A 25,744-nucleotide genomic window follows, 5' to 3' on the forward strand; every position below is an offset into this window, starting at 1 on the left:
AAGGTAGGTAGGTAGGTAGCGAGCAAGCAAGCAAGCTTGGGTTAGATTGTGCCCAAGAAGCCAGGCGCGTCTATGCTTCGCTGTGCGACCTAGCTCCAAGGACGGTGGGTCTCACGACGGCCCACCGTGTTGCAGATCCCAAGAAGTAAAGTGCCGTGGGTGAATGATTGATCTGGGATTTCTACCACTTCCCGCGTGGCACGAGTTTCAAGGGCACTCCCTTTTCCCCCATCTGCCTTCCCCTTCGATTCATCTTAGGCAACTCCTCCACCTGTTTTTTTTATACCAGAGGGCTGCACTGAACTAGGCAGATCTGTTGCTAACGAGAGAAAAAAAAATTCCCGGGCTTGCTTGCCATCCAGTTAGTTGTTCCCACAGTTAATGTGGGTTGTTTCTAGCTTGTGATAGCTGTCGCGATCGCCCACCAAGTTCTGGCTTACGCCACATTTGTCCCCAACTCTTTTCAATACGAAAACCTCGCACAGCCCAAATCTCTGTTCTCTGCACAAGCCTGAAGCTCGACCCTCAACAAAGAGCGACAAAAGCGTGGAAGCCCGCTGATCGGTTATTTTCTTACTCGCCCCTCACGATTGACCGGGCTTTAATCCAACGCCTACCCTTTGAACCAAGATAGCCTCGCAAATACCCTAGGTACTACTTCAATTCGTTTTCTTTTCAGGTGGAGCGCTAAAGCTGTGGCCGGGCCTCAGCCTGCCGACAACGGAACGAAAAACTTCACGAGGCTGTAGTTGTATCAAGGACAACGGAGCAAACAAGAGGTTTGAGATTTGGTTCTCTAATCGCCGCCTGCCCTGCACCAGACCCATCTCTCATACTCTCTTCTTGCCTTCACTTTACATTTTTCATCTACCAAAACCTCGTTGCAACGGAGAAAGAAACAAGAAAAATCTTCTTTTTCCCGTGACGACCTAACACATCATCACCGGCCATTTCCACATCAAAATACTCTTCACTGCGTACCGGCACCTCTCCTGAACCAGCCCGGTCCCAAAAGACAAGAAGCCCGCTCGTCCGCCCGAAGCTACCTACGCACCACGGAGCACGCGGGAACGAGAAGTCCACAAGCGTTTGGTCTCCTGTTCTCTCTACTGAGCTCTCGCATCCCGGTCACGATCCTCACCTTCCTCGGCCCTACCGCGAACCTGATTCTTCCCAGCGATTGCTCGACCTTTGAGTCCAGTCAGATCGAGCTACCCTCTCAGCCTCAATCCGACCTGACCTGCACTACACCCACCCGCCATTACACCCGTTCGTTTTCGAAGAAAACCCCAGGTGTAAATAAGTCAGTCGCATTTAATCGAGTTAGTTATTTAAAATCACGATTTTCGACCGACGTGTCGTGACAAGAAGGATACACAAGAGAAGTTACAGAGAGACCTGATATCTAGTTGAAAAATGTCGACCTCACCTACACCCAAGACCAAACGTCCCCTCGAGGACACCTCATCGCCCTCAAGAGGCGATCAACCAGACGCGAAACGACCTGCCCTTGATAAGTTTGTTCGGAGCGATGAGGAAGTTAAAGAAGATGTCTCCAAGGAAGGCTCCAACGGTCTTCCCCCGATTCCTGCTTCAGCCGGCGTACCACCAATGCCCGACACCAACGGGTCTTCTGGAAAGACCAACGGCGACAAGGCAGATAGCACAAAGGACGACTCAGGAGATGCTGCCGCTGCCGAGACAGAGTCCAAGCCCGCTGCTAGCACCACAAGCGCAAACACTACCCAAGCAGCCGCCCCCCCTGCGGACTCGCACGACGAGAGCGCCTGGATCCACATTCGGGCTGTCATATCCAGCCCCGAGGCCGCTACGATAATTGGCAAGGGTGGTGAAAATGTTTCCAAGATTCGCCAGATGTCAAGCGCCAAGTGCACCGTGAGCGATTATCAAAAGGGAGCTGTGGAGCGCATTCTCACGGTCAGCGGAATCGTTGATGCTGTAGCAAAGGTAAATACTTGCACTCGAGGTAACTCTGTACTACATGCTCATAACCCCATCGGTACTAACGGCGGTTTTGTTTTTCACAGGCGTTTGGTCTGATCATCCGGACACTGAACAACGAGCCTTTGTCCGAGCCCTCCAGTGCTCACTCCAAGACATACCCATTGCGTTTGCTCATCCCTCACATTTTGATAGGATCAATTATTGGAAAGGGTGGTGCGCGCATCAAGGAGATTCAAGAAGCGTCTGGTGCACGTCTGAACGCCTCGGACTCGTGCTTGCCTCTGTCCTCGGAACGTTCCCTGGTTGTTATGGGCGTTGCAGATGCTGTGCACATTGCTACTTACTATGTGGGCAGCACTCTCTTGGAGCAGCTCAATGACAGGTTCGGTGGGCCCGCTGCTTCTGCGTATGCGACTCGTGCCGGTGGTCCCGTCGGAGCCGTCCCTGGTGGCATGCAAGTTGTGCCGTACCTCCCTCAGCCAGCTGGTGGCAACTACGGCAACCGCGACAACTATGGGCGTCGGCCCGATCCGCGCGCCGGCCAAATGCCTCCGCCTGCCGCACACCCCTACGCGCCCCAGAACCCATACGCCCCTCACCAACCGAACCCGGCGGTACCTCCTCACTATGGAGCTCAGGCAGGTGCTTACGGAGCCCATGTCCCAGCACCGCACGTAGGACATGCCGGCCCACAAGTACATGGCGCTCCTCATCAACCGATGCATGGTCAGATGCCAGGCCCCGGTGGCGCCAGCCTCACGCAGCAAATTTACATACCCAACGACATGGTCGGTGCCATCATTGGTAAGGGTGGTCAGAAAATCAACGAGATTCGTCAAGTTAGCGGCAGTGTCATCAAGATCAACGAACCTCAGGACAACAGTAACGAGCGTTTGGTTACAATTACGGGCACGGAGGAGTGCAACCGTATGGCGTTGTACATGCTCTACTCCCGGCTTGGTGAGTGTCAAAACCCAGCATCGAGGCAACCGAAGCAGTAGACAAGGAGTCATCAAGAGGGCGGCCACTGATTTTATGATCAACTCATCAGAGAGCGAAAAACATCGTATCTAGGCCCAAGCGAAGGCCTCTCCGAACGGCTGTCTGTTACTGTTAACCCTGGAGTCATCTCCGGACATCGTATTTAGTTTTCGCTATACGCCGTGGGTCTCCGCCGGGGACTTGTTTCGGTTCGAATTAGCCATACTCGTGTCGCTGGTGTTCGGGAGGGTTATAGAGGGTTTCTCAATTATCGGTTTACGTGGTTTCCCTATTATTATTTTTCTTCTTCTCTCTACTAGGGAAGGTTTGGTACATGTGTGTTCATGGAGGGACCTTGACTCACCAACCACACTATACATCTCTCATCGTGGTGCCGGCCCGCTCAAAAAGTTCAAGAAACGTCCTTTAATAAGCGGGAACGTCACATGTCATTTGTGCTTGCTGCATGGATCTGATTACACAGCTAGGAGGTAGTTTGCTTATTTTGACGGCAGTGAGAGTTCAAGAACAGCATTACATTGTCATCATTATTCCTTGCTGTAACCTTGGGTCAGTTTTGCTCGATTTGTGTGCGATTGTCGAGGGGAGCTTGGGTGTGAAGTAAGTGTACAAGGTGAATTGTGCAACGTGTTTGGCGACTATATAATATGGCTAAAGAAAAACGCACTTTAAGGAAAAGAACAACTGGTATTGGGTGTATGGCAATCTGACCCAGCGCACAAATTATATCATCTCTTTCACTTTGATATCAACCTGTTTCGCCTCTAGTCCACAATGAAGAAATACTTTCCAGTGACAGAAATAAAAAGGCCAACATGGCCTGTAAGTAAGGCCTGGGTACTATACATCTCCTAATATTCTTCTATGATGGTGGAACGCCACGGACCCAGCTGTCAAACGACGGTTTAAGATTTAATGTTAGTCCTACTTTCCCGAATGATTACCATGTAGCCCACATAGGGTTGGATTTTCAACGTACGTATTCCACATCTTGCCAAACAGACCTGGTGTCGGGCGTTGCTCATGTAGGCTCTGGCGTCTGGCGATGGAGGCGGGATCGCTGGGACGTTTGGTCTGTTCGAGTGAAGCGAAGAGTCCAGCCGAGTTCTGGATAAAGGGGTAAAAAGAATAGAGGGTGTGCAAGGTTAGCAATTTTGTTGTCTAATTTTCTTCAGAGCTGTGGGATTTCTCCCTGCTGAAGGGTATTTCGTTCTGTGGTGAGGAGGGAAAATAGAGGGCTACCTACACGGCGAGGCTTGGGAGAGGTTGGCGAGTTTCCGGCAGATGAGGAAGACGAGATCGAGTTGCTGCGCTCCCGCGTTGCGTCTACTCCGGTTGGGTCCATGGTGTGTATGTTATTTGGGTTTAGAGAGTGGGACGCAGGTGGTGAGGTTTGATGCTTTCACAGGATATTAATTTATTGATATTATATTCAAGGGCAAGTCTGAAGGGATGTTTCACGCACAAGATGATTTATGTTCTGGAGAGGGGTTACAAAGACTTTATATATCCGCCGTAGGGTCGGGTATGGTATGCGAGGAACGCAAGTTCCAGCTTATTATTAGGCTTTCTTTTTTTTTCTCGTGATCGTCAGATACGCACTAAAAAGCGATGACTATCAAGGGGGTTCTGTGATCGAACGGTCATCCAAGTTGTGGAGAGATTAGAAAGCAACTTGGTTAATCTAGCACTAGGCGATTCAGAGCTAGCTACAAAGCTTCGCCTTGCTATGGGATGTACTGCGTAAAGTAAGTTGGGGTTTCCCCTTTTACTGGAGAGCAAAGCTCGAGGTTCCAGGCGGACGCCACTGGCTTCATGGATCCGCCCGGTCAAGGTTGAGTGGGATAGATGTTTCTCCTCTCTTGAGGTTACAAACGGGCACAAAATGCAATGCAGACATGGATTATGACTAGAAACAATCCGTATACCTAGTCTCGAGTGTTGAGGGGTTCGAGTGAAGGGCGGCGGCAGGCACCAGGTCTGGAAGCATGTGTACTGTACTATACTAGCCGTATTAACCGTGGTCGAAAAGCTCATCGGTGGTGGTGGTGGTCAGATCAGTGTTTCCACCCCAGGTACCATTCGTATAGGTTGCCCATTACGGAGGTACCAAACAAAGTACGGATCAGAAGCATGTACCCCACGTCAAATTCACCAGCTTTCCATGTCCCTCCACTTACCCCCAAGATCGGGGCGGATGTGCCCTGCGTACCGGTAAAAACAGCCGACATTTTGTACCCCGCAAATGGCCTTGATGGGTATGAGAAGTGTGCAAGATCCCGCTTGTTAGGATCGGGAGCAAATAAGAAGCCATCGATCGGATTGCATAGACATTCTTATTAGCTGCAGGGTCTGACACAAGCAAAGCAAGCTGACAAAGCGAGATATCCCTGGGCTTTTTTTTCTCTTCTTCTTCTCTCTGCCTTGTCTGCGTCGGTAGTGCTAGCATGAAGACCAGTAAAAAAAAAAAAAAAAACGATAATGTACTTGCTGTATCTGCCGCTATCGAGGGAGCCGGGTAGCCCTGTCGAACTACTGCGAAGCTTTCCTTGGGCTTAGCATCGCCGATGTGCGCGGTTCATTGCTTGACGTAGGTGGATGAATGGGCACTCTGCAAGCAATGTTTTTTTGCGATGATTTTCGAATGTATATCTAACGAGAGCACTTGACCCTACCCAAGGCAGTGAAATTAATTAATTGCCCTTTTATTTTTCTTGTCTTTGTTTGTTCTTTAAAACAATAAAATTGGAACGAAATACCAGCCAGGAAGAGAATCAAGCAGAACCAACAGATGAATGTTACAGTATGTACGTTACTTGTTGCAAAGGGGAAAAGGATCGAATGACGTACGTCGTGGCTTCTAGAAATGCCTAAAATGGCACTTGCAAAGTTCGCTTCCATTATGATTGGCGGATAAAGCAACTCGCTGTCTTGGATCGAGCAGACCAGGCCCACATCAGCAAAAGCAAACACTCCAACTCATCTCCAACTCCCCCCATCCTACCGTAAAACATACTGCAACACTTGAATTCCTTGCCCATCTTGAATACCTTTTTTTTTTTTTTTTTTTTTTTTTTTTTTTTTTTAAGCAAACTGGGGTCCACTATCCGATGACTGTTGATTGATTTTGGGCTGAAGATCGACTGACTGAGATCAAAAAGGGATTCATCACCCATTGAGATCGACCGCTCGATCGCTGAAATACAACGCCGTGCCTTTGGATGTCCTTTCAGTTGACATTCCACCCTTTTGAGCAACTTCCCTGTTTCTGACTTTCATGTGCCCAGTCCAGTATCTGGTTATCGAATCAAATCCCCTGGTGAATCGAAGCTATTCAATGTCTCGCTGCTCCTTCAGTTGACTGACCCGTCCTAGATTCACTTGCAATTCCTTATCATTTGGCCGAAGGTTCGATGAAGATCCTCTGAAAACAGTTGAGTCTATTGATTGCACATTCTGTACTGTCATTCAAGCATAATTTGACGAGGCATCGGATAGCACCGTGGTATATCATGCACCGGAGTCCTGAGGCAGCAAGATTGTCTGCTTTGTCTGGGATGCTTCAGGACCATTATCCTCATCCAAGAGCGATGGAAACAAGTCAAAGTGACACTGTATTCTTATTTGCGTGATCTTCTCCGGACAAATTTCTTGCTTCAAGTGAACGGGTTAACATTATTCGTCGGAGTTTCCAAACTAGCAATGGCAATACTCGTCCTAGCTACTGGGCAAACTCGTCAAAGAGGAGTTGCCATACACCACAGTGGCAGCCCTTTCTTTTCGTCCCCTTGGTCATTTCTGAGCCCTGCAAGGAGAATTCAGTGTCTGCGGCAAGGCTATCACTGACAGCAGTATGCAGCCATGTGAACAGGACTACTGTTCACAAATGAGTGCTGGGAGAACTCTTCACGTAGGACAGCTATGAATTGGGTTTCGGCGCTTCTCACCAAGGGAACAATAAAAATATAAAAATACAGCGCCGAGAAACACGCCGAGGCATGGACAGAATCTCTCGCTGCTTGATATTCCCCCTCACTGTACTTTCTGGTAGAAACTTATTTACTGTAATTTTCAGATCAAAACAAGTAGAATATATGCAACCGATGACCTATAAAACACCATATCTCCTCGTCATAAGTCGATGAAATCTTCACTTATCTGCCATGAGTTATCGCAAACACCCTCTTTCCGTCTAGTAGAGACCAGAACCAAAATATTTCACTCATTCGGCATCTTTCTAGGCTATACTTCGCTTAAGATACTTCACGACATACAGAAGAGCACAATGAAGTCATCAACCCTCTTTACACTTCTCCTTACCATCAGCGTAGCTTTCACTGCTCCCTTTCCCGGGGATCAGAGTGCCTTGATGACATGGCCAGTGCTGTCGTTGTCTTTGCGGATTCCAAAAGGGCCAGGGCCCGCAGCCCGGCAAGGGATCCAACGGCACCTCCAAGTTCGATCACCATGGCCCAGAGAAGAGCAATGGCGACTAACATAGCAACCAGGGACGCCGGGGATCTGTTGCAATTGACAATATCACCACGGGCCTGGAGCTTTCCTCCCAGTTGATGGCATCTATCAGCGAAGCATTGAACTCTGTCACGAGTCTTGGACGTAAGCTTTGCTTGTTATACGGCCACTATACCCTCAAAATTACGTATATGTAATATATAGAGCGCATCACTAACAAGACTTCCTGCTACAGCCGATGTCATTGGCTCCAAGAGCTGGGACGAGATCTGTGACCGTGCTGACGGTCTGTTTGGAAGTCTCGGACTTGATATTGGAACACTCGCCGGTGACTTCCTGGATGCCGATAGGGACAAGCATGGCAAGGGCAATGGTGGCATTCTTGACAACCTTCTTGGGGGTGGGAAAGGGCATCTCGGTGGGATCCTTCCCTAAAGGTTAAGCATTGTTCTTTTTGTGAACAGGCATATTCTTGGCTGGTCCCTGAAATACTGGTCCGGTGCCACTTTGTCGCTGAGGGGCATTCCCTCACTTCATTTCCTTCTCTTCGGTGCTATCTTGTACTTGCACCATTCTCTCAATCTTTACAACCGATGATAATCCTGATACTTTTGTGGGCTGCGTTACCGATAAGACTCAACGATTACACGAGAGACTTGTTATGAACAGAAGCGAGAATCATTGAATTATCCAATCACTATCTCTTGACTTCAGGTTTGATTTCGTTCTTGTCACCCGATTAAACATACCAGAACAGAACATGCTACTGTCCAGCCTTGAAGCTCTTGACCTGCACTTGCTTGGTCTTGTGCATCTGAAGCCGCAATAGGCGTTGCGCAGCATGCCTATTATCCTCCACTGTGTCAGAAATATAGGCGTCGGCAAGCGTCATGTAGTCTTCGTCGTCACACTCGCAGGGTGGGTCCTGCTGCTGAGGAGAGTCGAGCTGGAGGGTTGTCACCTCCACTCCGTCCTTGTCCCCCTTGCTGAAGAATCTCGTGACGAAGCTCATGGCTGATTTCTAGTACCTCTGATGTGACTTTCTAGTTGGATTTTACTCATGAGGTCTACGAAGATGAATCTGGACTATTCCCCGGGGTAAGACGGCCATCTTCTTGTTATGTATCTCTGGTCTTCGGCAAGTAAAGACAAAGAATCTAGTGAGACTCAATGGAATAGTAAACTACCGACTTTTGGCCGGAACAAAGAAACATTTCTTTTTGTTTTCTTTGTACTTGGGAACAAGACATGCAACAATTCCATTATCTCTTTCTCTCGAACAATGCCAAAAGAGCCAGCGGCATATTACTATGATCCGCTCGTGGGGATACTTGGTGGTATAAAAGAAAAGCTTCCAGCTGTTTCTGCAATCATCACATCTCTCCACACAGAGACGCAGAAAGCTTTGCTTAAAACAAACAATCATCGCCAGAGAGCCGAGAATCGCCCGGCTGTGACGAGAATCCCAAATTGCAAAACCGAGCAAACCAAGCTTCGTGGGTGAGAGAGACAGCTAGACACAAAGTCTGTCCTCTATACCACCGCAACCCCTAGAATTCTCCAGGTCACAGCCTCTAGGCTTTTCTTCCATCAACACCCGGGGAATCAACTGGTTTTGAATCCTCCCCCCACTCTCTTTCAAGAAATACAACTCTCAAGGTAAAGTCTCTCAAACCCTTTCCTTATCCCCCTTGTCCCCTTCTACTCCCTCAAACCCAACAACAACAAACACACAAACACAAGCAGCAGCGATGTGCATTCAACGCTTCGACCAATGCACCAAGTGCAATCTCTCCTACAACCAAAAGACCAAGCAGTGCGACCGGAACAAGGCGCAGAACCAAGGCTTTCTGGCGCAGTGCCTGGGCCTCCACCGCCCCTGCGACCGCGTCGTGCGCACCAAGCCCGTCAACCTCGAGTGGTACTGCGCCCGATGCCGGGGGCCCATCACCGCCCCGATGCAGCCTCACCAGATGATGAGCTACCGCGGCCCTACGTGGCAGGACCCTCCACCGCTGTCGTCGCAGCAGAGACAGCTCCTGCAGCAGCAGCAGCAGCAGGCGCAAAAGAAAAAAGGTAAGAAGCCCCACGGCGACCAGCAGCGGTCCGCCACCACAGACCCCATCATCCCCCTATTGGCCGCTGTCAAGCAGCCCGACAGCGAACGGAACCTGACGCGCAGCAATGCCATCCGCAGACACCGCACGACGTCCGAGGCCTCGGTCCTGCAGCGGCCCGACGAGGCCTGGGTGGCCAGGGAGGAGCGGACCAAGCGGCTCCGGCGCGAGAACCGCAGCGTGGCCTCACGGAGCCGAGGGTCCGAGGACCGCAGCAAGAAGCAGCCCAAGGGCGAGCCGCCGCGGGTGAAGATGCCGCTCTACGTCCCCGCGGCGGGCGACCCGACCAACCCAAACATCGTCTGGGCCAAGCACGTAGTCGAGAGTAAGAGTAAAGCAAGGCAGCAGCAGGCCGCCTCGTCCTCGTCCTCGTCCTCAAAGGCGGGCCGACGCGATGCCGAGCGTCCCAGCGGCTCCCACTCCGACCCGCCGGCCGGCTTCACCTACGAAAAGTGGCAGACCGAAGACCCACCCCGGAGAAAACCAAGCACCAAGGCGGTCGTCCCCTCGACGTCCTACACGTCCCTGCCTCGGGCAAAGAAGTCGCACCCCCCTGTGACGCAGCTTAAAAGCCGTCCACGCACGGCGTCGGCTGGAGCCACGATGCGTAGCTTGATCTCGCCCATTTTCAGGAGGGCTGCAAGCCCAGATTGGGTCTGCGCTGATGCCAAGCTCATCGAAAAAGGTAGAGAAAATTGATGCGATTGGGTTTTTGCTAAGTTTAGGGGTCTTTTTCCCCCCCGGCTCCCCAAGGTAAGACGTGCTCCTTAGGCCTCTGTATATTATTAACTCGCGAACCAAAGAAATCTCTGTTGGTCAGCATTTATTCGCCATATCCAGTTTTTTTCTCCGTATAACACGTGTGATTTAATGAGAGGTTTCTTTCTCATAGTAAAACGAACAATATCCAAACAAGGATACCAGCATTGAAATGCCAAAGACTATTTCGGCTCAAGTGAGGCCTACAAAGTGAAATCAGTATAGGCTGGTGGTCTCGAGCTTTGGGAGGTAGCTGTTGTCTATCATTTCTCTTCATTCTGTTCCATTCTTGACAGGAATATACTATCAAAATGCTTCAGCGAGACGCTCTACGTTACACCACACCTTCATTCATGCCATGCCTCTTCCCGCTTGATATGGCTTCTTCCCGGAGAACGCTGTTTGTCGCCAAGACCTGCCGAGAGCTGTGTCACGGGGCACCTTGCTATGTCTCGAAGGTTGTATCCAAATCAATCGTTGTCCAGGGTGGGCGGACCGCATGTTTATGCAGAGTGACTGCACAGCACCTGCATGTCGGATGCAGCGGCTCGTTTCCCGAATCCAAAGCTGGTAACTCTAGAAAGGTATCCCACTGCCGCTAAGCAGTCAAGTCCAAAACGTAAGATCAAGAGAACAGTCGAGATTCTATGTCATGGAGGTCGAGCCCAACAAAGTCTAGAGCCAAAGTCAATCATCGAAATATGCCATTTTGTTAGTAATGCATGCCTCTATCGGGGCCGTTGCTAGCCTCGGTTGAGTCGCCCGGTATCCTATCCCTTCTATCAATTGCGGTAAACAAGCTGCCCAGCTACCGAGGCAATATCAGTTCGCCTTGCCGTTCTTGGCCTCCTTGCTCGACTTGAACTTGGCAATCTCCTTCTGAACGGCCTTTTCAACGCGAGCCTGAAGCTCAGGGCGGTATCCCAGGGCGAATAGAAGCTCAAGCCAGACGAAGAGAGGCGCGAGGAAAACGGCTTGCACGAGGTTGTCGAGCAGTGCCGGGGCACGGCCCTCGAAGGTGCCGTGGCCGATGAACTGAAAGATCCAGCAAACAACGTGGACTGCAATGGCGGCCTTGGTCGTGGTCTCAGCGTCTACCTCGATGAGGCGGTTGCCAGTTGCGGCGGCGCCCAGGCATATTATGGCCAATAGCGTACCAGCGACTGGCTCGAGAAGCAGGTACAGACCTCCCCATGTGAGGGCGGCCAGTGTGCCGAGCGTTGGCTCCAGGTGTGGGATAACTAGCCAGCTGGGCAGATGGAACAGAGGGCCCGTGTTTGATGCCTATGTACAGTGTGGTTGGAGGGGTCAGTCGACGGCTGCATACGTTACTCGCTTGGCCTGCGACCGAAAATGAGGCGCTTCACCGAGTTGCGGATGGGTAGTGTAAAGGCGTGGGCATACAATTGTGAAGCCCGAGAAGAGGATCAAGGGCACGCAGATCATGTGGATGCCAATGTTGACCTTGTTGGAGTGGTATGCACCGTACTATCAATGGCGGAAAAAGGATTTAGAGTCAGTATCATATATACAAGCGGGGAGGACATTTCTTGTAGTCGAAGCTGTCTTGTGACAAAAGTGGGTAGGGTAGGCAAGTAGGCATGTAACCGAGGTGGTTATCAGGCGGGGTGGAAAGGATGCTATCTACTTACAAAGGTGAGGTGTTTTTCCAAGTCAAGAGACATCTTGGGCCAATATGTCAATATATTGTGTGGTTGGGTCTAGCTGCTCCGTTGCTGTTGCCGCTGCAAGATGCTTCCACTCCTTTTCCGGGTTAGACTGGATTGTCGGGTAGTTGTACGTAGTAGGTGTTTTGCGTGGTATGTAGTCAGTCTTCGTCTGGTCGTGGGAGGTTCGGCGAACAAATTGTCGGGGAATTAGAGAAGGCCAGAACTCTGCCAAGACATAATTTCCACTTGGTAACCTAGGTATGTCGGCGGCGGATAAGTCTCTTCAAAGATGGAGGGCGAACAGAGAGAGGTAAGCGGTGACCGTTCTGCTACAGCAGGTGAGCGTCGAGTAAATGTGCTGGCCCGGTTAATGTGTTGTCCATCGAAAAGGCCTTCTGTGTTTAGCACGGATGCTACCGTTGTTTAGTTGGACGACTGATTTGACTGACTGACTGAATGACTGGAGCGGACCCGACTTTCGCTCTGTGCCTTGGGACTCCATTGTCATGTGGGGACCACTGTTGAACTGTAACCGCTTGCTGGCTAACTACATACCCAAGCTACCTTACCTTAGCTAATTACTTTGTCGGCAGGTGGGCTGAGCCCCGGACCTACCCATCCGCCATTCAAACTTTTGCGCACAGGCCAACAGTCCGAGAATGTGGAAGCATCCATCACAATCCATTTCATTCCGAAGTGGATAAGACTCTTTCCACTAATGCTGGATGCGACTGACGTTTATGGTATGGAAACGACGGTATGGTGCAATTAACAACATTGATTCTCTTGTTACTATTGTAATGTACCTGATGCCCAATCTGCATCCAGCCCGTATTCGTCAACTTTCAAATACAAAACCCCCAAACAAAATACACATGCTCGCACTCCCCACTATGCACCGCCTAATCGTCCCAATCATATTCTTCATAGTCTAACAGCTTGTCATGACCGTTCTTGTTCTCGACATCAACATTTTTCTTCATCACCAGCCTGGCGATACCATCATCGATTGTAGCCAGCGTGTACTGTCCCTGCTCGTGCTGTAGCGACGACGATTGTAAACCGGGCTCTTCCGGAACCCTGGCCGGTCTCCATCCCACGTGGAGGAGTCGTGCGTTGGCCCGCGACGTCTTCAGTCTGACCATGGGGACAGGTGTATCCCAGCTGCCGTAGGAGACGAGGCCGTCCGGAGAGGTGACGGTGATCTTTGGCACGATGGAGTCATGATTGCTCTTGTGCCTCTTGCGGCTATTCTCAGCGGCTGGAGATGCTGTGGTCGACGGAAGGCCGGGACTTATGCCTTTCCAGGCAGTTCCGTCACGTAAAGTCTTGGCCGTCAGAAGCAGCTGGCTATGGTGGCTGCCCTTGTAATGTCCGTTCGAGTCGTATTCGTCCTCTGAGTCGCGACAGCAGTTGGGCTTGGGAGCCTGTCCGTTGCCGGCGGTCCTGGTCTGTTGAAAGGCATGGTTCGACTTCTTGTTGATGCAATTGCCGTTTTTGTAACCCATGTTGGGCAGGCTTGACAGCTCCTATTTGTTTACCCTGACGATGAAGGGAACAGTCTTAAAGGCTATTCTGCCCTTGGCTGGTTGCCTAGGCCAGAAACCCGCGTAATTCTTAATGATGACCTTGGTATTTAGTAGTAACCTGGTCGTAGTAGCCCTTGAGAAGAACTCAATCAAGTAAATTTTCTTGCTCTGGCTTCAAGAACACCATAAACACCGTGTGCTGGATTTTCCCTGAGGTGCGGATGATGCAGTTTTTTTTTTTTTTTTTTTTTTTTTTTTTTTTTTTTTTTTTTTTTTTTTTTTTTGGATACCGTATGTGAGGTTATTGAGGTTGTTGGGGGTTGTCTTAGGAACCACTAACGTTGCTTATATGGCATCACAAAAAACCCAGAACATATACTGAGAAGGTGATAGAGGCCTCTATTTATACAATTTCATGTCAATTAAATATAGTGCAGACAGCAAGCAGCACATTTTCTGCATCTCGGTCTGTAACTTTAGGTTCACTTCAGGGGTGCAGCCAACTTGGCCACCGCGTTCCCATTACATGATAGCTCTAGACGGTGCAGTTCTGCAGAATAAAGTTAAACCTGAGCTTCAATTTTGAAAAGATCTTTACGGGCAACCAAACAAATCTGCTCCTATCTCATGAAGAAAGGCGAGTCTATTTGCTTAAGCGATCAAGTGATTCTTGTGTATCCGTGGTTGCATCCCACAAATTGTGAGGTTGGTTTTTTGTTGGGTATCCCAATAGCATTAACACAAACCCTGAGTGAGCCTGAATTGCGCATCGAGGTTGTATGAACAGAAAATAAGACAAGGAAAACCCTGGAACAAATCTTGGCAGATATGCCCATGCGTTTCTGTATACCTACTTGCCAAGAAGCGGTCAGTTTTCCTACACACCGAGCTATATCATGTAGCCCATCTTATTTGGGGGCACGGTGGTTCCCATGCCGACGAGCCTCCCTAATTCAGGTGGTGAGGATGCATTATGGCCTCTTGCATCATGCAGGCAAAACCCCGAACCATGACCAATTCGAAATGATGCCTTGTTTACCAAGTCCAAACTCAAGTAGACTCAAGAGGGCTGGGACGAGTATGTTAGTATTGGCCAAGTAGAAACCAGAAGTGGCTAGGATGTGGAATGTGAATTACCCGAGGAAGTCCTCATTGACGGTACCAATAGCCCACATTGTGTCCACCTCACTTCTGAGACCGATGATGCGCGCCCTGCACAAAGTGCCAACATCGACAAGCCAAGTGTCCTTATCTGTAAACACTGGCGGGCTTGCATTCGCATCATAAATGACATCTGGTGGGCACATCTGTGATTTTATATCGTGTTAAAAGGTCCATGAGACTATGTCGGAACCGCGTTGCTTCTACGCACCTGCTTCGTTATGAATACCCTGAGGGGACCAACTGCGATAAAGAAGCCGTGTTGGTTCACCGAGTCGACAATGCCGTCAACCTGACGCGCAAGATAAAACAAGTCAGCGCCGCCGCACAAACACCCAAAGATCCTTTTGCATCGGTCTGCGGGGGTGGATTCTGCTCAACGCACAGTCTGCCCCTTGAAGGGACGCCAAACCACGGCGCGGTAGTTTACGGTGAACTCGGCCATCGCGTTGCCAGGAACAATCTTTCCGGGCGAGATATCGACGGCGTCCATGACGGAAATGATGTAAAAATCGCCCTGGCACGTTCCCTCGGTGTCTGCAAGCAGTCTCTGCACCACAATTTCGTGCATGTTTTTGCCAAAAAATGACGGGTGAAGCGAGACCACCCGCTCGAGGTTGTGGAGGAAAAACATTTTGGGGGGATAGGTGTAGACTTTTCGCAACAAGCCAAGCACAATGGTGGGCGGCGCAAGAGCGGGAAGCGCAAGTTCGACGGAGGAAAGTTGCCTGTTTGATCAAGTCGGGAGCTAGCCTTGGACGTGACGCAGTTGCGCACTCGGTTCAGTTGATGCCCCGGGCCAGCTGCCCGCCCAATATCCACGTTCGAGCGACGAAAAGCGCTGATATTTCAAGCACTAGTACTATGTAGCGAAGAGTCGACTGGCGGTCCTCGGTGCGATTGCTGGAATGCTAGGCCGGTATAGCTCGTTCCAAGTCGCATAAGGTCTTGAGAACCGTGATGCTATCTCAGGTAGATCCAGAGCGAAGGCTCTGTAGATCTTGGGCGGACTTTGGCAGCAAGATGCTCGGTTCGTGGGATAGTCGTGGGCGAATGAAGGACCTCGACGCTACTAGGCGGGCGCTGGAATGGAATGAAGTGAAGTGCGCAAAGGCGATAAGGCTGAGCGATTGGAATTGTGGGCCAGAGAAGTCAAGTTGCGACGCGTGTTAGGTAAGCATACAGAGCCAATTAACTGTATCCGCTCGACTGCATCCGTCGACAACAGACACTGCATCAACCAACTAAAGCTTCCGACGGACGGGTACCTACATATTCATATTCCTGTCAAGGAAGGAGCCCTGCCTGATTTACACAGGTAGGTCGGCAGGATACATTCTTCCATCATCCACCAACACCATCTCCTTCTGGGTATCATTCTTTCTGTTTCTTCGCCCAATGTTCTCAACCTTTTCTTTCTGGAGACTGCCACTAGGCCTTGGAACAAGATACGCGGCTTTTTTCTTTTTTTCGGGTGATCTCTTGGCTTCGGAGAGCTGACCATGGATTATATTCGTTTTTGGTCATGTTTGTTATCATAACATATTTGGCAGATGTGGGATATTTGAATGAGATACCTACCCTGAACCAGCCGACTTGAGGCTGTCTGAAAGTTGAGACTGGCGACTTTTTATGCAAGAGCAACTCTGGCGCCAGCCTTTTGCGCTACACAAAAAATAGCTGGGTTCTCCATGTTATAGACAGGCCTAGATCAAGCCGCCCTGTAGTATCTGATTACATACGAAGTAGGTGATCTAAAAGGGTGTCATCATTCCACCAACAACCGAATTAAACGTGTCGCGCGCCGGCGGCCCCGTGTGGCTCTGGCAACCACACTTATGGCGAGATTAACCGGTATTGTCCTCCCTAGCGTGCCGCGACCAGGATTTTCTCTGCCATCTCATGAGGGATTTCCAACCTGGCATCCCTACTCTGCATTGGAATGGCCGCTCAAATTATACATGTCAAGATGCAACATTCTCCCACCAACCGCACAGCCTCGTTTCCTGCGGTTCGACTCGCTCGCCTTGTTTCAGAGGCAAGGTCTCCAGTCGCAGTGCCCTTGCAGACATTCTATGGGAGTGATATTTTTGGCGAGCGACGATTGTAATAAAAAGCCGTGACTTGAAGAGTATATTTTCGGATGTGCCACGCGGCAAATTGGACTCTTATGACAACCCACCAGATGCAGGCTTGACGAGTTGCTGGGAAGAGACTTGTTCAGGTGGATACCAAAAGCTCGATTCATGGATAATTACAATCTGCACCCGAATTACGCGACGCGTACGTTGTTGTGTCGTACCCCAGGCACGTACAGTAGATACTGCAGGCAGAGAACTAGGGTAGACGAAATGTCTAGAAGTGTTTGACGGAGAGTAGCTTGTAGGGATCTTTCCTCCTGGGATGGTTGACAATGTAATACAAATTGTGTCCACAAGATTTCCATCCTGGTCGTCTCCGGTTGTCGTACTACTACGAACGATGCGAATCTTTTGTTGGTATCTTGGCAAGCAATATACCCTTGCAAGAAAGAGTTGAGAGCCCCAATGTGTTGCTAATTCCATCCCTTTGGCCAATTCTAGGCACTCCAGGTGGATCGTCCGCGCAGACAGCTCCGGCACACCGGGGCCGATGCCTTTTTCTTTCTTTTTTTCTCGTACTCCTCGTACATAGTAGTCTAACCCGAATTTCGTTTCTTGTCAGAGAAAAAGCATGGTTCGTTGAAGTGAGAAATAAAAAAATAAGGTGCAAACAGATTTTCATCTGTATATCGTTCAATCATCGGCCAACCATATACCGGTTTGAGAACAATCTGAACTCAAGCTATCTCGATGCAAAGCGATCGCCAGGTTTCACTATTGTTGGCTGGCATTTCCATGCGCGATATTTTCCGGATCTCTTTTGACATTTTTGATCGAGACATCAGAAAAGGTCCAGACATATTCTTGTTTGGGTAAGGTACCTTACCCAGTCCAGCCTCAGCGGTACGGTCAAAACATCAGACCAGTACCTAGGTAGTAATGTGGGGTTGAAGATCCAATCGTTCGCCCGGCTGATCGGTTAGCTAGCTAGCCTAGCTGTCACTTGCCTAGACTATCCGTATCCCGTCACTGTTACGCTGTTCACACCAATGTTTTGTTCAAAGAAAGGAAGTCAAGGCGTCAGATCGATCTGCAGGACCAGTGCCAGATCCAGACCGCCAAAGCCATTTTTCTCACTCTCTCACTCTCTCTTTTTTCTCTTAGTGGTGGACCAAGCTGGACTGGGCATGCTAAGATGTCAGTTTGCCCAAGCGGCGAGGATACCAGCATGCTACCGGTTAGGTGGTAACCTAAGGCAGGTCCGGAGCTGTCGTCTGTCAATATCCAAAGACAAGCGTCCACATTAGACGCCTCAGGTTAATAGCGATGCGGCCTTCGGTTCTGTGAATTCTACGTAGGATTTTGCCACTTCGGAGCAAAAGCGGTGTTTAGACCAGACCTCTTCCAAAACGGGTATTCCTAGCGACATGAACAAATTTTTTCTTTTTCTTTTTCTTCTCTATTGCATTATTTTTGACCTTTTCTACATCTCCAGTTGCGTAATTGCTTGGTTGCCATTTTCTCGTTTTCCAAATTTCAGTGGACCTCATGGAGAAGACACGACATCGCGTCTGTAATGAGAAAAAAAGGGTGACAATTTACAGGTCGAGTCAACAAAGTCTTGACGGAGTACAGTAATTACCTAAGGTAGTGCCCTGATGTCACAAAAACGCACGTGCCAGGAAGGGGCTTTTGAAATTAACTTGATGCTCGCGGGTGTGCATCGGCTAATATGCCGATCTCTTCTTTATTCAGGCCATCAGGGGCATAAACGCTAGCATAACCTAGGCATCTTGCATATGTGCTGTACATCAAGTAATTTGTGTTATCAAGAAGCATAAACACCCGTTTGCCCGTGGGGTATTAATCTCAAGATTTGCTTCTTATCGAAGCTTTCCTTTACTTTTCTTTCGTTGTCGTACCACCGATGCTATACGGATAGCTTCCTACCTAGGTACCTACCCAAGCTCCCTTACAATTCGGACGACCAGGCCACGAGCTTCCATTGCTTCCACGAATTTTCGAATCGTTTACCGCCCTCCAGTTAAAACACTACCCTGCCCGGCTTGCTTGCGTTAGGGTATGGTAGGTAAGGCGCTGACAGCTGGAGAAAGCCTTCAGCCTAGGTGCCGGCCCACTGCTGATGCTGCCATGTCAATTTTTGTGAATTGTGACAACCGTCGGACCTGAAAACTCCCGCGGACCAAAGGGCTATTTAGTAGCTATCCTTATGGATTGCATTGATGTGATTCCACCAGTCAGTCACATTAAGCACATCGTCCCATCCACTCACTGTCTGTTGCGCCACATGAACATTGGATCGTTCACTGCCGAAAGCACCTGGTACTAGACCTTATTGGCCATCCGCTGCATTGGCTCCATGGATGAGCAGGAACATTTCAGTGGACCAGAGCGAATCGCCTATTATCCACCCCTAAATCCATCCCAATGACACCCCATCTGGGTACTAGCGTGCTTGTCAACGCCCCGCCCTCCTCCAGCTCCCCAACCTTACCACAGCTTGGACGAGCAAAACAAAAGCTGTGTACTAAACATTAATTTAGGTAGGTACCTCACCTGCGTCCGGTAGAAACGAACCAAGCCCCAAGTTTGTCAACTGCACCTGTTCATTAGCTAGTCAGCCAACTAGTCCCCAAAGGGACTCGTTTGCGAAAGGAACAAAAAGAAAAAGAAAAAAAATACACTTTGGTGTTTTGAGACCGAAACAAAGACATCAGTTTTGCCCTTAAAGCTAGCGACTCGCATGTTGTTGCCCTTTTGTCTCCGGCCCAAGCAAGATAAGCATTGCAAAAGGGAGTGAACTAAACACCTATTAGCATAAAAGCACCAGAGTCAGTCAGTCACATTAGGGTCATCATCCCTCAATGACAGAGCCCCCCTTTCTGGTGGGGGTCCTGCCGGGGTGGGACCTGGCGACGAAAATCTGGCGTACCATACCGGGACGTTTCAACGAACCCCTACCTTGTTTGTGCCTATGACTTTGTCCGTTGGGGAGACCCTTTTCATGTATGTTTTGTGCTGCTCCTGAAATGCATCAGCCGACTCTTGTCTGACAGGTATCCTAGAGTAAAAAAAGGGAATGTGCATTCGTATTGCCAATGTTGCCCAGTCTCGGTGCACTTCACTCACAGGAAACATATCTATCATAAAGTTCTGTACGTGCAGCATCTACTCCGTATCTTCGTATCTACTTATCCATATCTCATGTGAGGTACAAATATAGCGACAGGACATTGAACAAGCAGACAGCTGAGCCATGACTAACCTTGATAGTACTAGTCCAGGTACCATGGAATCTGGGTACTGCAGTTGCATAAGGCAAGGTACGGGTAGTGCGAGAGGGTATAGAGTAAGCAGGCCTACTGTACAGCAGGCACACTTATTTACTTACCCCTGGCATTGAACCCGTTGGTAGCGAGATGGCAGGAGCGAGGAATGTCGTTGGGCGGCTGACTGCGATACCCCTGCAAGCTCGTGGCAGAGCCTGGCCCACGCTCGCCACGCCTCACGTCGGCCCGCCAAAACTACCACCATTCTTGCTTGTACGGAGTACTCTAGCGACAGATGTCAGTGCGAAGGGGTAAGGGAAAAAAAAAATAAAAAATAAAAAAATAAAACAAGCCAAGTGACATTTTTGGCATGACCAAATGAACAATTGATCGACCACCATATCCTCCCGCCCCGGTATTCCCGGCCCTGCCCAGAGTCAAGGTCAAGGTGACAGAGACAACCGACTGGGAAGGCTCGACCACGGGTCAGGGGAACTGGAATTCCGTCGTCAGGTTGGTTGATTTGGTCCCAGCCGTGGCGCCCTTTTTTTCTCCCGTTTTCCCTTTCATCCCATGTTGTCGTCGTCCAATGTTTGTTTCTACCGCTAGACGTTATTGGTACTATTGAAACGTGCTGGTCGGCAATTGGCACTAGGTCTTGCACCATTCCTTACGAAGCTGATAATTCTCTTAATCCCTAGCTTTTCCTCTTGTTTTATACTTGCTTTTTCTCCCCCCCCGAATTCCTATCCACCTACCTTACCTACCCTACGTTACCTAGGTACTGTATACTTTACCTTAGTAATATCTGTTAATCTCTCAATGATCCAACGAGCCGAGCCCAGCGATCGCCCATAGAATCCTTCGTCCGCTTCTCTGATCCGGAGGACACTAATCTTAAAGCCTCAGCAACCGGCCTACCGCAACCGGACCCTGTCAATAAACACCCCCCGTTCGAATACGCCACGTCTTAAATCTATCACGCAAGCCATCTCTTCAACAAAAGAAACTACCAGAGAAGACGAGCCGTTGACGCCACGATGCCGTCTTTGGCGCGAGCCTCTCCAGAGAGCAGTTACCGCTCGACCCCAAGTGATGGGGCTTCGTACTCGACAGCAACGACCAGCAACTCGCTCACCCATCTTTATCCGAAATCGAAGGCCGGGTTCCTAAACCGGAGGGTTCGTTGCGAGGGCAAAGAAAGCCAACAGCAAATTAGTGCAGAATATATGGGCAGGAAAAGCACAAGCAGCAGTGTGATGAGCACTTCCACCGGCAGTACTATGCCCCCTCCGCCGACTACGGATAGCAGTAAGAAGAGGGATTCTCTATCAGGCTTACCTCCGCCCTTGACCAAAGAAGAGTTCGAGGCATTGCCGTTGGCAGTTCAAAGAAAGGTAAGATGATACTCCTTTTCCAGCATTGCACACATTACATGCCTTTCATTTTCGCGCCACCTCGATGAAGCAAGTTGGATTGGAAACAGTTTGTATATGGCTCCTACTGCACATATCCAAGAATGGCACGGATATATTCAGCAATGGACGGTAGCCTTGCATCACTGATTCAATGACGATCGCTGCGCCAGGCGCGTTCGGGCGACGATCACCAAAGTCCAGACGCAGTATTGCGGTTCTGCAGCAGTGGATCTATCACATAGCACATTGAGTGAGGCTGCAGCAAAGCGGAGCAAGTGCAAATAGGAAACGCCCAAGTTTGGTTGTTTCTATAGCTTTTTTTTTTTTTCTCCCTCTCAAAGCATCGCCCACCTCTTGGTGTATCCGTGCGCCAGCGGTCATGCACTGCAACCGTGGCGGCCACGCACTATCGGTTGGACATATTGATGGCGCTTGATTTTCTTAAAGGACGCCAAAAGAGTCAAGCGCAGCCAGTCAGCCCCAGTGAGCACGGGCTATATCGTCTCTTTGGGTGTGTCGTGCACGTCAAGGCCGTTGACCAGTCGGCACGAACCAACCCGGGAGATGGATTGTCACACGCAAGTCAGTCAAGTACCAGACGGTTCAACAGTCGAGCAAATATGTTCGAATCTACCAAGTATAGTACAATGGTTGGAGCTGAGAAGAAAATCGCTGGCGTGTGGGCGGGCTGACTAGGTTGTTCGACTTTACTCTGGCCCTTGTCAACGATTCCTTCGCCTTTGGCTATCACTTCTCAGTTTTGCCATGGAGTCAACTTCAGTGTATCTGCTGTTGTGACACCGCATACCAAGCCCAAAACAACCTAGCCTTTTTTCTCTAATCCCACTCTCGTATCTCTATCTTTCTTTGCTGTCACAAACAAACCCAATTCATTGCAGTATGTACCCTGCATTCATGTCACGCTTCAAAATTTTCAACTGGAGTATTGAACCCTACAACCTAACCTTTCCTTTTTCATCACAATTTTACCCGAGCATACGACCCCCCGCGCAACGCATTGGTCTTTGCTTCTATTAGTGGCAGTCTACCGCTTCTAGTATGCCGTGATTCTCTCATTTCCAAAGACATCAACCGTGCGCGTCATGGCTTGTTCGAAAATCCTTACTACGTTTTCTTTATGTTTTTTTTTTCCTCCCAGATTTGCTTTTGCTGTTATTTCTTCTTGTCTTTTATTAGAGGGGTGGCTTGAGAGGGGTGATGCGCCCTAAGTCAACCGCATCCAGTTTCCTAAGCGACATGCCCTGTCTGAGCTGGATGGGCCGTAACCTGACCGGTCTGCGGAGGCATTCGTTGACACACGGCGGGTCCCCCATGCCCTTACTGCCTTCGTTCTGCACGCCAGCGGGGTCGGCGGCGTTCCTTCAGGGCATGCGTCCTCTGAAATAATGGAGCGTGATGGCAGCCCAGGCCGACTTGTCTGCTACTTCTCGTTTAGCGTTTAAAACCCGTGTTCCTGCATCATTCAACCGTTGATTGCTTCCCCTGCATTTATTGGCATGCCCTCCTGCATTAGTTGAGTTCTGACATGGCTGCCGAGACTCGTTCCTTGCTCGACTGAGGCCTAGACACCTAGGTTGCTACTTGAAGTTTCCTATTGTTTTATTTTATTTTTTTCTTATACCTTTCTTTTATTTTTTCTTTCCTTGTGAAATTGGAATGACCGAAATGACCAACACACTTGCAAAGCTCTTCCTTTTAATTGGAACAACTCGCTAAACATATCACCCTACGACCCTTTTTTAGTACTTCTCTACGCTTGAACGTCTTCGCTTCGCACAACCGTCAGGCTCGGTTGAAGGCATTTTTGATCACTACGTAGAAAACGTGAGGCGGCGTCGGCCTCGCCAGGAACGAAGTGCTTCGGACCATTTTGTCGGCAAGGTCAGGCGACGCCCACTTCGGCAGCCACAACAACAAACATTCGATGCCGACTCGCTTTCCTTTGTCAACAACTTACCGGAAAAGATCAAGAAGCGCCAATTCACCCGCGAGGAACAAGTAGTTCTCGCCAAACACTTGCGCGCCAGTGTTCTATTAGACGCGGCTGATGAGGCTGTCTACAAGGCCGGGCGGCGATCTAGCAAGACCTTCACTTCAGACATCGATACTCTCAACTCTTCCTTATTGGATTCGCCATTGGCGTCGCCCCTGAGCTCGGATCATACCATAACGCCCTCGACAGTTGACACCATGGATCGTCGCATTTCCCACTCGGCTGGCGTATCCACACCGTTGTCTGAGACATCGCCCAGCATACCTGACTCGTTTTATGATAGCTTCCGCTGGATGGAAGATGACGAGGATCTCGACCTGCGACTCTCGATGGATTACTACCATGCCAATTTGCGGGACTCATCACCATCGCCCAAACATGACCGCCGTCCTTCGTTCCGTCGGCACCTTTCCATTACGAAACTCCCCTTCGGACGATCCTCGACATCATTATCACGGCCCATGACCAAGGATGCGGCGAGCACACCGAGCAGCCCTCTTCATAGTCCCAGAGGATTCGCAAATTGTTCAGCGCCAGTCTCAACCAGGAGGTCGAGGACCATGTCCCTGATATCTTCGAGGCAAGCCCAACAGGATCTGCTTTCTTCACCCATCGACCAAGCCGCTGCACATTACCAGGACCCTGAAGCTCGGTTAAAACTTAGGGTCTACCTTGCATCACCGCAAAAGTTTGACGAGGCGATCGAGTTCGGGTTTCCTTCTGTTGACGCCCGCCCGGCGGCCAATGAAGGCCCACAGGAAAAGCCAAAAAACCGACAGTCCAAGCAAGCTCTGCCCGAATCAACCAAGGGCATGGAAACCTTTTTTGCAGAGGAAGACGACGACGAGGAAGATGAGAAGCTCTCTGACAGCGAACAAGGTTCGATCGGTGAGCCGGATTCGCCCAAGACGCCGCTTGCGACTGAAAAGCCGCAGATACGACCTACACGGCTTCTGCCTGACTCCTACACGCAAATGCCCGTCTCGTCTCGGGAGATGACTCTGCGCATGACTCTGACTCGGCCAGACCTGAGAGCTGCCGAGGAACAGATGTATGGCTGGAAGCAAAACCAACCACAGCAAGCGAATCACCGCACGCAAACGTCTCAACCCACCATATACCGGGACGATTTTACAACTTCGGTTTTACTGGATTCAGGGCCCAAGGACAGCATGGACAAGAGTCTGGGTAGTTTTGACCATTGGGCACCGCCAGCAGACAACAATGTCATGAAACGGATTTGGAACCGTGTCCGGCGGTCCTGACATATTTGAAAATAATGTTATTTCATATTTGCATGCCAGGCAAGGACATGACCTGGCCTTTTTTTTTTTTTTTTTTTTTTTTTTTTTTTTTTTTTTTTTCTTTCGTTGTTATGCTCGTATATGTAGCCTCTTTATCTGTCTGTGGCATTTTATTTGTTTTGTTTAGCTACTTTGTTTTCAAATACCCAAGGTTTCACATTTTTTTTACTATTATCTCTTCCCTGATCTGCAATGTCTACTGTTCTTGTTTGCAATATCCTCGGCGAATTCCTTTGCATGAAGTTTGATGGAAATAGTCAATAAAACTCTCTGCCGATGATGGTCAAGCTCCAAAATAGATAGACATGGGATGGCATCGAAGCCAAGATCCGAGAAGCCTCAACGTTCGACTGTAGGGGTTTCTATGGAAGCGGGGCAAAAGGTCAAGCAGACCCACCGAAAGGTCAGAGCGAGCGGTGCGTTGGGAGGTTTTTGCCATCGACAAAGCTAAATGCATTGCTGTTTGTACCGCTTAACTTCACTTGCATGCGCACGCAGGCTATTTCTCCGAACCTGTATTTTCCGAACCGTTTAAACATCATGCAATATGCATAGTATCTGTTTACAGTTTGGATTATCGGACTAATCGGCAAAAAAAAAAAAAAAAAAAAAGTTTCGAATGTTTACGAAGTACTTGCTACTTGCAGAATCATGCTATACCTTTTCTTTCCAAACTCCGGCGCCGCCCCCACTCCCCCAAAACATCACACAAAAAATCATCACACCGTACCCCCTCCCCCCAAACCCCGCAATGCCGATTTGTGCAATTCGCCAAGTCGCGGCCTGAGCGTTGTGGAAGGGGAGGGAGGTGGGAACAAAATATGTATGTAGTATGTATTTTGTAGACCGTGCGCAGTGCACAAGGTTCCAAGTTTTCCCCAAATCCGTGAGAAAAATCTGACAGACAATAAACCCTCACCAATCCCAGTTAGCCCCATTGATCACAAGAGGCGAGTTGAAT

The 25,744-nt window shown here is 49.6% G+C and overlaps 10 protein-coding genes across 10 annotated transcripts; 4 read left to right on the forward strand and 6 right to left on the reverse strand.

Moving 5' to 3' along the window:
• Positions 1-225: 225 nt before the first annotated feature.
• On the forward strand, positions 226-3,113 carry PgNI_08829 (uncharacterized protein; the record flags this gene model as incomplete). The annotated part of the gene is made up of 3 exons (XM_031128819.1): positions 226-1,968; positions 2,049-2,962; positions 3,017-3,113. Exons 1-3 carry the CDS (start codon positions 1,417-1,419, stop codon positions 3,111-3,113), a joined length of 1,563 nt encoding a protein of 520 aa, XP_030979013.1. The 5' UTR covers positions 226-1,416.
• Positions 3,114-3,829: 716 nt separating this feature from the next.
• PgNI_08830 (uncharacterized protein) lies at positions 3,830-4,312 on the reverse strand (the record flags this gene model as incomplete). The annotated part of the gene is made up of 3 exons (XM_031128820.1): positions 3,830-3,857; positions 3,947-4,074; positions 4,214-4,312. 3 exons carry the CDS (start codon positions 4,310-4,312, stop codon positions 3,830-3,832), a joined length of 255 nt encoding a protein of 84 aa, XP_030978905.1.
• A 2,940-nt stretch (positions 4,313-7,252) lies between these two features.
• On the forward strand, positions 7,253-7,875 carry PgNI_08831 (uncharacterized protein; the record flags this gene model as incomplete). The annotated part of the gene is made up of 3 exons (XM_031128821.1): positions 7,253-7,294; positions 7,476-7,584; positions 7,676-7,875. 3 exons carry the CDS (start codon positions 7,253-7,255, stop codon positions 7,873-7,875), a joined length of 351 nt encoding a protein of 116 aa, XP_030978906.1.
• On the reverse strand, positions 7,302-7,854 carry PgNI_08832 (uncharacterized protein; the record flags this gene model as incomplete). Its single annotated transcript, XM_031128822.1, has 2 exons — positions 7,302-7,459; positions 7,659-7,854. 2 exons carry the CDS (start codon positions 7,852-7,854, stop codon positions 7,302-7,304), a joined length of 354 nt encoding a protein of 117 aa, XP_030978903.1.
• Positions 7,876-8,203: 328 nt separating the features above from the next.
• Positions 8,204-8,452, reverse strand: PgNI_08833 (uncharacterized protein; the record flags this gene model as incomplete). The annotated part of the gene is made up of 1 exon (XM_031128823.1): positions 8,204-8,452. One exon carries the CDS (start codon positions 8,450-8,452, stop codon positions 8,204-8,206), a length of 249 nt encoding a protein of 82 aa, XP_030978904.1.
• Positions 8,453-9,191: 739 nt separating this feature from the next.
• Positions 9,192-10,256, forward strand: PgNI_08834 (uncharacterized protein; the record flags this gene model as incomplete). The annotated part of the gene is made up of 1 exon (XM_031128824.1): positions 9,192-10,256. The coding sequence occupies one exon, from the start codon at positions 9,192-9,194 to the stop codon at positions 10,254-10,256; it is 1,065 nt and encodes a 354-aa protein (XP_030979058.1).
• Positions 10,257-10,491: 235 nt separating this feature from the next.
• PgNI_08835 (uncharacterized protein) lies at positions 10,492-12,468 on the reverse strand. Its single transcript, XM_031128825.1, has 3 exons — positions 11,969-12,468; positions 11,721-11,804; positions 10,492-11,600 (listed from the first exon to the last, which is right to left on the reverse strand). The coding sequence occupies exons 1-3, from the start codon at positions 11,999-12,001 to the stop codon at positions 11,139-11,141; spliced, it is 579 nt and encodes a 192-aa protein (XP_030978902.1). The 5' UTR covers positions 12,002-12,468; the 3' UTR covers positions 10,492-11,138.
• A 420-nt stretch (positions 12,469-12,888) lies between these two features.
• PgNI_08836 (uncharacterized protein) lies at positions 12,889-13,494 on the reverse strand (the record flags this gene model as incomplete). The annotated part of the gene is made up of 1 exon (XM_031128826.1): positions 12,889-13,494. The coding sequence occupies one exon, from the start codon at positions 13,492-13,494 to the stop codon at positions 12,889-12,891; it is 606 nt and encodes a 201-aa protein (XP_030978900.1).
• A 536-nt stretch (positions 13,495-14,030) lies between these two features.
• On the reverse strand, positions 14,031-15,762 carry PgNI_08837 (uncharacterized protein). Its single transcript, XM_031128827.1, has 3 exons — positions 15,062-15,762; positions 14,888-14,968; positions 14,031-14,822 (listed from the first exon to the last, which is right to left on the reverse strand). The coding sequence occupies exons 1-3, from the start codon at positions 15,308-15,310 to the stop codon at positions 14,649-14,651; spliced, it is 504 nt and encodes a 167-aa protein (XP_030978901.1). The 5' UTR covers positions 15,311-15,762; the 3' UTR covers positions 14,031-14,648.
• Positions 15,763-20,384: 4,622 nt separating this feature from the next.
• Positions 20,385-24,843, forward strand: PgNI_08838 (uncharacterized protein). Its single transcript, XM_031128828.1, has 2 exons — positions 20,385-21,444; positions 23,230-24,843. Exons 1-2 carry the CDS (start codon positions 21,088-21,090, stop codon positions 24,742-24,744), a joined length of 1,872 nt encoding a protein of 623 aa, XP_030979328.1. The 5' UTR covers positions 20,385-21,087; the 3' UTR covers positions 24,745-24,843.
• The last annotated feature ends 901 nt before the right edge of the window (positions 24,844-25,744 follow it).

This window comes from Pyricularia grisea (assembly GCF_004355905.1).
Source record: "Pyricularia grisea strain NI907 chromosome V map unlocalized Pyricularia_grisea_NI907_Scaffold_6, whole genome shotgun sequence".
Taxonomy (NCBI): domain Eukaryota; kingdom Fungi; phylum Ascomycota; class Sordariomycetes; order Magnaporthales; family Pyriculariaceae; genus Pyricularia; species Pyricularia grisea.